The sequence below is a fragment of the Pristiophorus japonicus genome, chromosome 19 (assembly GCF_044704955.1).
Source record: "Pristiophorus japonicus isolate sPriJap1 chromosome 19, sPriJap1.hap1, whole genome shotgun sequence".
NCBI lineage: Eukaryota > Metazoa > Chordata > Chondrichthyes > Pristiophoridae > Pristiophorus > Pristiophorus japonicus.
The window spans coordinates 86,271,949-86,287,548 of record NC_091995.1 but is presented as its reverse complement, the minus strand read 5'-3'; the positions used below and the strand labels follow the sequence as shown (position 1 = coordinate 86,287,548).

The 15,600-nt window shown below is 43.4% G+C and overlaps 1 protein-coding gene across 1 annotated transcript; it reads left to right on the top strand.

Annotated features, from left to right (window-relative positions):
* The first annotated feature begins 347 nt into the window (after positions 1-347).
* LOC139230282 (galectin-2-like) lies at positions 348-9,562 on the top strand. The gene is made up of 4 exons (XM_070862111.1): positions 348-371; positions 1,859-1,935; positions 3,359-3,530; positions 9,416-9,562. The coding sequence occupies exons 1-4, from the start codon at positions 348-350 to the stop codon at positions 9,560-9,562; spliced, it is 420 nt and encodes a 139-aa protein (XP_070718212.1).
* The last annotated feature ends 6,038 nt before the right edge of the window (positions 9,563-15,600 follow it).

Genomic DNA, 15,600 nt, shown 5'->3' with positions numbered 1-15,600 from the left:
GTGAGAAGTGCTGGGAATTGAATGAGACTCACTGGGAAATGGTTTTGAGTGAAATTGATGGAATGAAATTTAGGTTGGGTCCTGAATCCACGGGGTCTCCAGCCCTTTTTTAGCTTCATACGTCTGTGACCCCACACCCGGAGTACTTGGCTGGATAACTTCCCTCACTACAAACGCCACCATATTGCTAGATTTTGTGCCCTACCTCTGGAGTGGGACTTCAACCCACAATCTTCCCACAACAACCATTTGTATTTATATAGCGCCTTTAACGTAGTAAAACGTCCCAAGGCGCTTCACAAGAGCAAAAATTTGATACTGAGTCACATAAAGAGATATTAGGCCAGATGACCAAAAGCTTTGTCAACGTGGTAGGTTTTAAGAAGCGTCTTCAAGGAGGAAAGAAATGTAGCGAGAAGGAGAGGTTTATGCAGGGAGTTCCAGAGCTTGGGGCGTAGGCAGCTGAAGATGGAGCAAGTACAATAGGGGATGCTCTAGAGGGCAGAATTAGAGGCTAAAGACTAGATTGCTATTAATATTTTATTTTTATTGAATTTATTCAGCATTAAACACATTTACAACATCGTGATCATTCCTTCATACCATGCAATCACTCCTTTATCAGCCTTTAGTGGCAGAAGTTAAAGTCATCATTAAAGACATTAATAACATTGTTATTATTCTATTATATTATACACTTATTCCGTTACCATTTATTAGTATCAGAAATTAAAGTTCAATTCGTCTCCCATGACACCGAGGAAAGATTGCTACCACTTAAAAGCCGTTAGATATTGGAAGAAGGGATGTCACCATCAGCCCTCTTAAATATCGAGTGTGAACAATCAAACTTTCATGTCCCTTTTTGTTAACTTCGTTTGGATGTTCGTGACTTTATTTATTCTTTCCTGGAGTGTGGGTGTTGCTGGCATGGCCAACATTTATTGGCCATCCCTAATTACCCTTGAGAAGGTGGTGGTGAGCCGCCTTTTTGAACTGCTGCAGTCCATGTGGTGAAGGTGCTCCTACAGTGCTGTTAGGCAGGGAGTTTCAGGGTTTTCACCCAGCGACGATGAAGGAATGGCGATATATTTCCAAGGCAGAATGGGGTTTAACCTGAATGGGAACTTGTAGGTGATGGTGTTCCCATACGCCTGCTGCCCTTGTCCTTCTAGGCGGTAGAGGTCACGGGTTTGGGAGGTGCTGCCAAAGAAGCCTTGGCGAGTTGCTGCAGTGCATCTTGTAGATGGTACATACTGCAGCCACGGTGCGCCGGTGGTGGAGGGAGTGAATGTTTAAGGTGGTGGATGGGGTGCCGATCAAGGGGGCTGCTTTCTCCTGGATGGTGTCAAGCTTCTTGAGCTCGTAATGATTGTAACTGTGGTTTTGTATGTATACACCCGTGAGTGTGCATACGTGCATCTACGAGGATATGTGTGTGTGTACGCGTCCGTGTACTCAGGAAATGGTTATGCAAATCCATCCCTGTTCACAAGTGAGATTCTGTGGAGTTTTATATCATTCAGGATTTTGTAATTTATTTGCTTCATGGGTTCTTTACTTAAGAATTCATAGCAACACATTGCTATTAAGAACTAGTTGGTTTGTTAACGAAGATTTAACACTACACATTACCAGTTCATCCACTAGGCTCACAACTGCATACCTCATCGTGGATGACCTAGACCCAACTGGCTGGGGTTTTATTGAGTCTTGTGAACATCATGTGACTGGCTAAGCCACTCACAATGCAGCAGCTCTATAAAACTGTGAGCATACTCACAATAGGTTTTGTTTAAATGAGAGAGAAAATATTGTATTATATTAATATTGTTTTCTTTCCAACATCAAACAACAGTTTGAAGTGCACAACATGGATATGAAGCAAGGAGACACTTTGAAGATTCAAGGGAGGATTAGAGATGATGCTGACAAGTAAGATTAATGTTTACTTTCCCCCCACCTGTTTCTTAACCGAATGCCGGATGAAGAGAAATGTTTTCACTCAGAGGGTAAACAAAGAAAATAGCCGTTTCAGTATTAAGGCTCAAAGGGGTTCATTTTCCACTTAACCAATGGGTGTTAACCTGACAGATCAGATTGTTTGCCCGTTGTAGATCCCGCCTGAGTTTCCTCATATTAGAATCAACGGAACATAGGAACAGGAGGAGGATATTCAGCCTCTCAAGCCTGTTCAGCCATTCAATAAGATCATGGCTGATCTGCGATCTAACTCCATATACCCACCTTTGCCCTACATCCCTTAATACCTTTACTTAACAAAAAGCTGTCAATCTCCAATTTAAAATTAACAATTGATCTAGCATCAATTGCCGTTTGCGTAAGAGATTCCCAAACTCCTACTACCTTTTGTATGTAGAAGTGTTTCCTAATTTCACTCCCGAAAGGTCCGACTCTAATTTTTACATTATGCCCCCTTATCCTAAAATCCCCAACCAGTTGAAATAGTTTCTCTCTGTCTACCCCATCTGTTCCTCGTAATACTATGAAAACTTTGATCAGATCGCCCCTTATCCTTCCAACTTCTCGGGAATACACCCTAATTTGTGCAGTTTTTCCTCGTTACTTAACCCTGGAAGTCCAGGCATCATTCTGGTTAACCTACGCTGCACTCCCTCCAAGGCCAATCCACCATTTTAGTGGGGAGTACCTCACAATGCAGTATGTAGGAACGAATGTTAATTAAAGGGACTGTTTCATTTACCTTGAGGACTGGAGAATTTTAACCAAAAGGAAAGATGGGATAGGCTGAGGTTGTTTTCTTTGGACCAGAGGAGGCTGAGGGGAGACTTGATTGAGGTGTATAAAATTAAGAGTGGCCTAGATAGAGTGGATAGGAAGGACTTATTTTCCACAGTAGAGAGGTCAATAACCAGGGGCATAGATTTAAAGTAATTGGCAGGAGGTTTAGAGGGGAGCCGAGGAGAATTTTGTTCACACAGAGGCTGGTTGATGTGTGGAACTCACTGCCTGAAAGGTGATAGAGGCAGAAACCCTCACCACATTTAAAAAGTACTTGGATGTGACCTACATGGCTACGGACCAAGAGCTGGGAAGTGGGATTAGGCTGGAAGGCTCTTTTTCGGCCGGAGCAGACACGATGGGCCGAATGGTCTCCTTCTGTGCTGTAGATTTCTATGATTCTACGATTCTATGCTATGATTCTGGGAGGTATAGCATGGAGTCTATCACTGTACTCACAGTCACCAACCTTGCTTACTGTTCTTCTGTGAATGAGCCACAGACACGCACCGGCGCAGAAAGGCACGGCATATTTCCAGGTTGACTTCAACGCATGGCGCAGACAGCTGATTCTCTGCTTTCTTTCTGGCTACAGATTTGCAGTGAATCTGGGGAGCTGCGTGGACCACATCGCCCTGCACTTCAACCCTCGTTTCCATGATGAGCGCGACGGAGCCGTGATCGTCTGCAACTCCAAGCGCCATGGCAGCTGGGAGAGCGACCAGAGAGACTCCAACTTTCCCTTCAGCCACGGGGCGGAGGTCAAGGTGAGGCGAGGCTGGGCTGCACTTCACTCTGTGAGGTAACCTCACCGCCCTTTGAAGATTGTGAAAGCAGCAAACTGTAACACATTTAACATCTCCCACCTGATGGAAATAGCCAAGTTTAAGGCTATCTCTGGTTGGTTACTTTAATAATCAGGATCGACTGTAAACCAATCTAGTGGATATATTGTGTTTAATCAGAGTATAAAAACCGGACGGTCTGCACCTGGGCAGAACCGGAACCAATGTCCTCGGGGGAGTGTTTGCTAGTGCTGTGGGGGGGGGGGGGGTATTAAACTAATATGGCAGGGGGATGGGAATCAATTCAGGGAGACAGAGGGAAACAAAATGGAGACAGAAGCAAAAGACAGAAAGGAGATGAGTAAAAGTGGAGGGCAGAGAAACCCAAGGCAAAAAACAAAAAGGGCCAATGTACAGCAAAATTCTAAAGGGTCAAAGTGTAATAAAAAGGCAAGCCTGAAAGCTCGGTGCCTCAATGCGAGAAGTATTCGGAACCCAGGAGAGGGTTCTGAGCTGGTTAGAGTGGGTGAGAGCGCAGATGAACAGGACCCCAAGAAAGAATGCAAAAGGCAGGATGCAACAGAGCAGAGTAGCACTGGGGGAAGTGTAAACCACAAGGTGATAGGAAGGGACAATATGTATGAATATAAAGGGGCTGCAGGAGGGGTCAAAACTAAAAATCATGGTTTAAAAACTAGTATTAAAACACTTTACCTAAACGCATGCAGCATTCGAAATAAAGTAAATGAGTTGACGGCACAAATCATTACAAATGGGTATGATTTGGGGGCCATTACAGAAAGGTGGTTGCAGGGTGGCCAAGACTGGGAATTAAACATACAGGGGTATCTGACAATTCAGAAGGATAGACAAAAAGAGAAAGGAGGTGGGGTAGCTCTGTTAATAAAGGATGATATCAGGGCAGTTGTGAGAGATGATATTGGCTCTAATGAACAAAATGTTGAATCATTGTGGGTGGAGATTAGAGATAGTAAGGGGAAAAAGTCACTGGTGGGCGTAGTTTATAGGCCCCCAAATAATAACTTCACGGTGAGGCGGACAATAATCAAGGGAATAATGGAGGCACATGAAAAAGGAATGGCAGTAATCATGGGGGATTTTAACCTACATATCGATTGGTCAAATTAAATCGCACGGGGTAGCCTGGAGGAGGAATTCATAGAATGCATATGGGATTGTTTCTTAGAACAGTATGTTATAGAACCTACAAGGGAGCAAGCTATCTTAGATCTGGTCCTGTGTAATGAGACAGGAATAATAAACGATCTCCTAGTAAAAGATCCTCTCGGAATGAGTGACCATAGTATGGTTGAATTTGTAATACAGATTGAGGGTGAGGAAGTAGTGTCTCAAACGAGCGTACTATGCGTACGAGGGGACTACAGTGGGATGAGGGCAGAGTTAGCTAAAGTAGACTGGGAACATAGACTAAACGGTGGCACAAATGAAGAAAAGTGGAGGACTTTTAAGGAGCTCTTTCATAGTGCTCAACAAAAATATATTCCAGTGAAAAAGAAGGGCGGTAAGAGAAGGGATAACCAGCCGTGGATAACCAAGGAAATAAAGGAGAGTATCAAATTAAAAACCAAGCGAATAAGGTGGCCAAGCTTAGTGGGAAACTAGAAGATTGGGAAAATTTTAAACGACAGCAAAGAATGACTAAGAAAGCAATAAAGAAAGGAAAGATAGATTACGAAAGTAAACTTGCGCAAAACATAAAAACAGATAGTAAAAGCTTTTACCGATATATAAAACGGAAGAGAGTGACTAAAGTAAATGTTGGCCCATTAGAAGATGAGAAGGGGGATTTAATAATGGGAAATGTGGAAATGGCTGAGACCTTAAACAATTATTTTGCTTCGGTCTTCACAGTGGAAAACACAAAAAACAATGCCAAAAATTGCTGGTCACAGGAATGTGGGAAGGGAGGACCTTGAGACAATCACTATCACTAGCGGGGTAGTACTGGACAGGCTAATGGGACTGAAGGTAGACAAGTCCCCTGGTCCTGATGAAATGCATCCCAGGGTGTTAAAAGAGATGTCAGAAGTTATAGCAGATGCATTCATTATAATCTACCAAAATTCTCTGGACTCTGGGGAGGTACCAGCAGATTGGAAAGCAGCTAATGTAACGCCTCTGTTTAAAAAAGGGGGCAGGCAAAAGGCAGGTAACTATAGGCTGGTTAGTTTAACATCTATAGTGGGGAAAATGCTTGAAGCTATCATTAAGGAAGAAATAGCGGGACATCTAGATAGGAATAGTGCAATCAAGCAGACGCAACATGGATTCATGAAGGGGAAATCATGTTTAACTAACTTACTGGAATTCTTTGATGATATAACGAGCATGGTGGATAGAGGTGTACCGATGGATGTGGTGTATTTAGATTTCCAAAAGGCATTCGATAAGGTGCCACACAAAAGGTTACTGCAGAAGATAAAGGTACACGGAGTCAGAGAAAATGTATTAGCATGGATAGAGAATTGGCTGGCTAACAGAAAGCAGAGAGTCGGGATAAATGGGTCCTTTTCGGGTTGGAAATCGGTGGTTAGTGGTGTGCCACAGGGATCGGTGCTGCGACCACAACTGTTTACAATATACATAGATGACGTGGAAGAAGGGACAGAGTGTAGTGCAACAAAATTTGCAGATGACACAAAGATTAGTGGGACAGCGGGTTGTGTAGAGGACACAGAGAGGCTGCAAAGAGATTTGGATAGGTTAAGCGAATGGGCTAAGGTTTGGCAGCTGGAATACAATGTCGGAAAATGTGAGGTCATCCACCTTGGAAAAACAACAGTGAAAGGGAATATTATTTGAATGGGGAGAAATTACAACATGCTGTGGTGCAGAGGGACCTGAGGGTCCTTGTGCATGAATCCCAAAAACTTAGTTTGCAGGTGCAGCAGGTAATCAGGAAGGTGAATGGAATGTTGGCCTTCATTGCGAGAGGGATGGAGTACAAAAGCAGGGAGGTCCTGCTGCAACTGTATAAGGTATTGGTGAGGCCGCACCTGGAGTACTGCGTGCAGTTTTGGTCACCTTACTTAAGGAAGGATATATTAGCCTTGGAGGGGGTACAGAGACGATTCACTAGGCTGATTCCGGAGATGAGGGGGTTACCTTATGATGATAGATTGAGTAGACCGGGTCTTTACTCGTTGGAGTTCAGAAGGATGAGGGGTGATCTTATAGAAACATTTAAAATAATGAAAGGGATAGACAAGATAGAGGCAGAGAGGTTGTTTCCACTGGTCGGGGAGACTAGAACTAGGGGGCACAGCTTCAAAATACGGGGGAGCCAATTTAAAACCGAGTTGAGAAGGAATTTCTTCTCCCAGAGTGTTGTGAATCTGTGGAATTCTCTGCCCAAGGAAGCAGTTGAGGCTAGCTCATTGAATGTATTCAAATCACAGATAGATAGATTGTTAACCAATAAGGGAATTAAGGGTTATTGGAAGCAGGCGGGTAAGTGGAGCTGAGTCCACGGCCAGATCAGCCATGATCTTTTTGAATGGCGGAGCAGGCTCGAGGGGCTAGATGGCCTACTCCTGTTCCTAATTCTTATGTTCTTATGTTCTTATGTTCTTAAGATGGAATATAACACATTAGTTATATAGCAAAAACATACGACCGTAGCACGTAGTTAATAGCGAACTGATCGGACAAACAGCTGGCACACGTCAGCAGTTCTCTGGCTTGCAGTCTCTTTCCCTTTGTCCAGAGTTTCCTTCGGTAAAGCATGAGTTCACTCGAAGAGCGTTTGACCAGCTCAACTTCTGTTTCACTCTCCCCTCACACCATTTGTGTTGAACAGATCTCTAAGTGTTACTTTTATTCTCTTTTTAGGGGTGGGCCTGACCTGGAATATTGACGACACCTTTTGACCTATAGAGGTTCCCCTAAAAACTTGCTATCCAATAAGGCTTCTAGTCCTTTGTTTCGATTCTAGTTTCAAGAACCCGCCCTAAAGATGTCTTACGATTTTGGCCACATGTCTTGTTTATACTTCCCAGGGTTTCTTCTGTTGAAATTTGTATCTTATCTATTTCGTCCATATTCTGCCTTTGATGCTATGAGGCCAAACCAGAAAACTGCTCGCTTCAGAGTGTTACCTCCTTTATGAGGTAGCAAATGTTTAACACGTTGTCTTAAAGATACATAAACAAAGTTGAAGTCTTAACGTGAAAGCAACACATAACAGCTGTCATAGTGTAGAATCTCAGCAGGGTACCAAAACATTAGCATTGCTAAGCATCTAATACCATTCTGAGGAGACATTTCAGCTCTAGTTCAAGACAACGATTTAAATACAGTATCCTTTGTGTTAGTTTTAGACAATATGAACCCCTGATTTCTATACCCCTCACAGGTTTGTAGAACTGTTGCACTGTGAGTGGCTTAGCCAGTCACGTGATGTTCACAAGACTCAATAAAACCTCAGTCAATTGGGTCTCAGTCATCCACGATGAGGTATGCAGTTGTGAGCCTAGTGGATGAACTGGTAATGTGTAGTGTGATTTTGTTAATAAACCAACTAATTCTTAATAGCAATGTGTTGCTATGAATTCTTAAGCAAAGAACCCATGAAGCAAATATATTACAGGTTGCCAATCCTCTAGGATTGCCCTGGGCTCTCCAGGAATTAAAGATTAATCTCGAGGACACTTCTGTGAGCAACACCGGGGGAGAAAACTCATCAGGATGTTCAGAAAAAAATGTTTTATTTTCATTTTATTTTGTTGATGTTGTAAAACATAATGGAACTGCCAGTCAAGATTCATCTAATCGGGTAATGAAAAGTCCATTCACTTTCCGATTGGTTAGGAAGGTGAAGAGCCACGAGGTTAGACATGTCAGGCAACCAATGGCGGGAGTGTGGGGGTGGGGCCATGGGAGGCAGGAGGGTCATGTGATGAAACCTCCAGGAATACGGCCAACTAGATGTTGGAACCCAATTACACTGGGCTGTCGAGAGAGACAACACAAGGCCCACAAGTTGGCAAAATCAGCTGATTTGACAGAATTGTTGGCCATGCTGCAATGTGAATTCACCCAATTGACTCACTGCAGGCCGAAGGATATGGCTCTTTGGTGCATTCACAGAAGCAGGCAGTAAGCCCAGTCTGATTTCTCAGCCTCGATGTATTAGAACATAAGAATTAGCGTCAGGAGTAGGCTATACTGCCCCTCGAGCCTGCTCCACCATTCAATAAGATCATGGCTGATCTTCAACCTCAATTACACTTTCCTGCCCGATTTCCATATCCCTTGATTCCCCTGGAGTCCAAAAATCCATCAATCTCAGCTTTGAATATACTCAACGACTGAGCATCCACAGCCCTCTGGGGTAGAGAATTCCAAAGATTCACAATCCTCTGAGTTAAGAAATTCTTCCTCATCTCAGTCTTAAATGACTGAACCCTTATCCAGAGACTACGCCCCCTAGTTGTAGACTCTCCAGGCAGGGGAAACAACCTCTCAGCATCTGCCCTGTAAATCCTCCTCAGAATCTTGTATGTTTCAATTGGATCACCTCTCATTCTTCTAAACTCCAAAGAGTATAGACTAATCTATTCAATCTCTCCTCATAGGACAACCCAGGAATCAACCTAGTAAACCTTCATTACACTTAGATACGGAAATCAAAACTGTGCACAGTATTCCAGGAGTGGTCTCACCAAAGCCCTGTACATTTGCAGCAAGACTTCCTTACTTTTGTACTTCAACATCCTTGCAATAAAGGCAAACGGGCCATTTGCCTTCCGAATTGCTTGCTGTATCTGCATGCTAACTCTCTGTATTCTCTCCTTTCTTTTTTTTTTGCTTCTTTATTTCCACAGATACAAATCACTTTCACAGGAGAAAACTTTGAGATCAAACTTCCAAACGGTGACGTGATAGTTTTCCCCAACAGACTGGCACTGGACAAAATCACCTACCTGAGTGTGGACAAAATCTTCAAAATGATCTCCTTCAAGTTCAGTTAAAATGCTTGAGACAGCATTAAAAAAAAAATCCGTGCATGCTGGAAATCTGAAGAAGAAAACAGAAGAATGCCGGAAATTTGACGCAGGTCTGTCAGCTGTCTGAAGGAAGAAAGATCGTTCAAGTGGAACCTGCAATTGAACCTGGCGGGTTGGAATTGGGTGGTGCAATGGTTTAAAGGCTGACCTTTCATCTCTGGGCTCTGGATTCAAATCTGCTCTAGACTAATTGGGTGAAGGTCTGCCCTTAATGCGGACTGGCAGACTTCCACGTGACAATAGTCTGGGCACTCTTAATTCAGTTCTTAGACAGTTTGGGCCTGTAAGCATATAATTATCCCTGACGCACCAATTGTTACTTTCCCTTGGACAAGCCTAAGGGCGGTCAGTGTGGGGAATATAAAAAGTGTCACATTACTGCAGCAAGAAGCATCATTCTGAAGTTGGGGCTGAGTATGGGAAGCTTTATTTAACATCTAGCTGTGGTATATCTGACCTGGGACTGGGATGCACTGCCTGAAATGGAAAGCGGTCCGATTATCCAGCACAAGGATCAGTACCTGTGGATTTAGGCTGCAGAGGTCCCTTGAGGAAGCTTTACCAACCTGGCTGCATCTGTTCTGATCAAAGGGTTTGACCCAACCTGCCTTTCTCTTCTGACTGACCTGTGCGTTTTCTGTATTTTCTGAGTTCATAGAAACAGCAGCTCATGTGAATCATTCATAAATAAAGCCCTTTCTGTGACTCTGATCAGTTTACTGATGATTCTTGCATTATTATAAATTAACAGAACTGCAGTTGGTCACTCGTTTCCCAATCTGTCAAGGAATGTTGTAGAGAGTGGTATGGTATATCAGAGAATATAGGGTGTGGTATATCAGATAATATAGAGTGTGGTATATCGGAAAATATAATATGCGGTATATCAGATAATGTAGGATGCGGTATATCAGATAATATGGGATGCGGTACATAATTGAATAAAGGGTGCGGTATATCAGAGAATATGGGGTGTTGTATATCAGATAATATGGGGTGCGGTATATTAGATAATATAGGGTGCGATATATCAGATAATATGGGGTGCGGTATATCAGATAATATGGGTTGTGGTATATCAGATAATATAGGGTGTGGCATATCAGATAATATGGGGTGCAGTATATCAGATAATATGGGGTGTGGTATAATAGATAATATGGAGTGTGTATATCAGATAATACGAAGTGCGGTATATCAGATAATATAGGATGCGGTATATCAAATATAGGATATGGTATATCAGATAATATGAGGTGCGGTATATCAGATAATATAGGTTGTGGTATATCAGATAATATGGGGTGTGGCATATCAGATAATATGGGGTGCAGTATATCAGATAATATGGGGTGCAGTATATCAGATAATATGGGGTGTGGTATAATAGATAATATGGAGTGTGTATATCAGATAATATGGAGTGCGGTATATCAGATAATATAGGGTGCGGTACATCAGATAATATGGGGTGTGGTATATCAGATAATATGGGGTGCAGTGTATCAGATAATATAGGGTGCGGTATATTATTCAATGTGATTGGAAAGCAGTGAATGTGGTATTTCAGAAACTGCTAGACAAATGGTGCAATATATCAGTGTTACAGTGTGGGGTGTGAGGTATATCAGAGTGTTACAGTGAGGGGTGTGGGGTATATCAGAGTGTTACAGTGAGGGGTGCGGAGTATATCAGATTGTTACAGCGCGTGCGTGGGGTATATCAGAGTGTTACAGTGAGGGGTTTGGGGTATAGATCAGAGTGTTACAGTGAGGCGTGTGGGGTATATCAGTGTGTTACAGTGAGGGGTGTGGGGTATATCAGAGTGTTACAGTGAGGGGTGTGGGGTATATCAGAGTGTTACAGTTAGGGGTTTGGGGTATATCAGAGTGTTACAGTGAGGTGTGTGGGGTATATCAGAGTGTTACAGTGAGGGGTGTGGGATATATCAGAGTGTTACAGTTAGGGGTTTGGGGTATATCAGAGTGTTACAGTTAGGGGTTTGGGGTATATCAGAGTGTTACAGTTAGGGGTTTGGGGTATATCAGAGTGTTACAGTGAGGGATGTGGGGTATATCAAGAGACTTACAGGGGTGTTGTATATCGGTTATAATTAGGCTGAGGTATATCAGGCACACAACAGGGTTTTGTCATCACTCTCAGAAGTGGCTCAACCTTGTCTGGAATTTCCATACCTCCTTCTCCAGAGCCAAATTCATCTACTACTCCAAGATATCCTGGAGGGTAAGATAAAGCCACAACATGGAGACCCTTGCCATTGTTTTCAGGCCGCACCATCAAATTTGGTCCCTTGCCCTCCCGAGTCAATCCACCTCCTTGCTGCTCACTCAGGCTGAACCAGACTGTGTGCACCCACAGTGTCCTGTCCAATCAATAGTTCGGCTTCATAGCCCTCTGTATCCACCACCGCCTCCTCAGCATCGCCTGCCTCGGCCTTTAGTTCATTCACAACACCGTCAACACCCTTCCCAACACTTCCATCACCTTGGAACTCAATTTCTCTATTACTCTCCTCATTGAACTCCACCCTCCCCAACACATCCAAAATTCATCCTGTCACACACCAAGTTCCTTTCACCTATTATCTATGTTCGCGCTGGCCTATACTGGCTCTCTGTCCTCTAGCGGATCATATTTAAAATCAACATCTTTAAATCATTCCCCCCTCTCGACCTTCGCAACCTCCTCCTGCCTACATCCCTTCCCTCCACTCCACTATTGATGACCAAGTCTTCAGCCATTTTAGGCCCACTCTTCGAAGCTCTGCCCCTTAAAATCCTCCGCCTCCGAAAATATAAAATCCTATCTCTTCGACCAAGCCTTTGGGCTCAGTGTCCATTCCTCTGTGAGCCACCTCTACATTTAAAAAAAAAAGCTGCATTATATAGCACCTTTCATGACCACCAGATATGAGAGATGGTACAACTAATGAAGTATTTTTGAAGTGCAGTCACTGTTGTAATGTAGGAAACGTGGCAGCCAATTTGCGCACAGCAAGCTCCCACAAACAGCAACGTGATAATGACCAGATAATCTGTTTTAATGATATTGATTGAGGGATAAATATTGGTCCAGGATTCCAGGGAGAACTCACCTGCTCTTCTTAGAAATAGTGCCGTGGAATCTTTTACGTCCACCTGAGAGAGCAGACGTGGCTTCAGTTTAACATCTCATCTGAAAGGTGGCACCTCCGACAGTGCAGCACTCCTTCAGTACGACACTTGAGTATCAGCCTAGATGTTGTGCTACAAGTCTCCGGAGTGGGACTTGAACCCACAACCTTCTGACTCAGAGGCGAGGGTGCGACCCACAGCTAACAGCGAAGGTGTTATACAAGTGCAAGTTTTTATTAGGATGTAGCGTTATGGTATATCAGAGAGAGCTATAGCAAATACATAGCTCATCAGGAAACCTAATAATCAGCAATCAAAAGTTAATATAGTTATCACAGTATAGAAAAATTACAACACAGATGGCCATTCAGCCCATTGTGCCCATGCCAGTCAAAAAAGCTTTACCCAGCCTAATCCCACCTTCCAGCACTAGGTCCGTCGCTCTGCAGATTACAGCTCTTTAAATGCACAGCCAAGTACTTTTTAAATGTGATGATTATTTCTGCCACTACCACCCTCTCAGGCAGTGATTTCCATACCCCCACCCCCTCTCTGGCTGAAATTATTTTTCCTCATCTCCCTTCTAATCCTTCCAACCTTAAATACTTTAAATCTATGCCCTCTGGTTATTGACTTCTCTACTATGGGAAATAAGTCCTTCCTATCCACTCCAGCTAGGTCCCGCATAATTTTATAACCTCAATTATATCTCCCATCAGCCTCCTCTGTTCCAAGGAAAACAACCCCAGCCGATCCAATCTTTCCTCATAGCTAAAATTTTCCAGTCCTGGCAACATCCTCGTAAATCTCGCCTGCACCATCTCTGGTGCAATCACATCTTTTGTGTAATGTGGTGACCACAACTACATGCAGTACTCAAGCTGTGGCCTAACTCGCGTTGTATATAGTTCCAACATAACTTCCCTGCTCTTATATTCCATGCCTCTGCTCATCAAGGAAATCATTCCGTATGACTTTTTAACTACCTTGTTGACCTGTCCAGCTACATTTAAGGATCTGTAGACATACACTTCAAGGTCCCTCTGTTCCTCCACACCTTTTAGTATCCTCCCATTTATTGTGTATTCTCTTGCCTTGTTGCCTCTCCCCAAATGCGTTACCTCACACTTTTCCGGACTGAATTCTATTTGCCACTTTCCTCCACACTGTCAACCACACGGCCAATTTTTGTATCATCTACAAATTTCTTTATCATGCTCCCTACAGTGAAGTCTAAATAATTAATATATGCTACAAAAAGCAAGGGACCTAGTACTGAGACCTGTGGAACCCCACTGGAAATAGCCTTTCAGTCGCAAAAACACCCGTCAACCATTACCCTTTGTTTCCTGCCACTGAGCCAATTTTGGATCCAATTTGCCACTCTCCCCTGGATCCCATTGGCTTTTAATTTTTTGATCAGCCTGCCATGTGGGACCTTGTAAAAAGCCTTGATAAAATCCATGTAGACTACATCAAACGCACTGCCCTCATCGACCCTCCTTGTTACCTCCTCAAAATATTCAATCAAGTTAGTCAGGCACGACCTTCCCTTAACAAATCCAGGCTGACTGTCCTTGATTAATCTGTGTCTTTCTAAATGAAGGTTTATACTGTCCCTCAGAATTGATTCCAATAATTTGCCCACCACCGAGGTTAAACTAACTCACCTGTAATTACTCGGTTTATATCTTCCTCCCTTTTTAAACAATGGTACAACGTTAACAGTTCTCCAATCCTCTGGCACCACTCCTGTTGTCAGTAAGGTTTGGAAAATGATGGTCAGACACTCTGCAATTTCCTCCCTTGCTGCTTTTAATAGCCTAGGATATATTTCATCTGGTACTGGTGATTTATCTACTTTCAAAGATGCTAAACCCCTTAATACTGCCCCTCTTACTATATTTGTCCCATCCAATATTTCATTCTCTTCCTCCTTAACTTCAACGTTGGCATCGTCCCCATCTTTTAGTGAAGTTAGCAGCAAAGTATTCATTAAGTACATTACCCACATCCTCCGTCTCCACACATAGGTTACCATTTTGGTCCTTAATCGAGCTTTTAATGCAGTAGAAAAAGGCACTTCAGAAGAGCCGATCCACATAAGGAGATATTAGAACAGCTGGCCAAAAGCTTAATAAAAGAGATAAAGGTAGAGAGGCGGCGAGGTCTAGAGAGGGAAATCCAGAGCTTAAGGCCTGGCAGCTGAAGGCACAGCCAGCAATGGTTGTGCCATTAAAATCAGGGATGCTCAAGAGGCCAAAATTGGTGGAGCGTAGAGATCTCAGGCGGTTGTGGGGCTGGAGGAGATTACAGGGATAGAGAGGGGGCGAGGCCCTGGAGAGATTTGAACACAGGAGAATTTTAAAATCGAGGTGTTACCAGACCGGGAGCCAATGTAGATCGGTGAGCGCAGGGGGCAATGGATGAGCGGGACTTGGTGCGAGTTAGGATACACGTGACAATGGGAATCGAGTTTCACCCTATTGTCAAATATGCGAAAGACTCACATCTGAATGAGCCACTCGGATGATTCAGAGGTAAAGTCATTCACTCTCATAGACCAGAATGGACCTAGGTTCAATCTCTGGTGTGTGCTGAGTTACCTGACCCCAGTCAGGGCATCGATAAAGGTACAGCTATTTCTCAGCACCTATAAAAATGTTTTAAAGAAAAGGACACGTTTATTTGCACTAGCAAAAAGCTATGATTGGCTGTCCATGATCACATGACCTGATTGCTGATTGGTCCCCTTGGAGAATAAGACATACCCAGCAGTTTCTCTGGAATGTTGTAATTAGAATCACACAGCCCAAGTTCTCAGTGACTTTGCAAAGTGTAATTCGAGCCATTCTGACTGTCGATTCC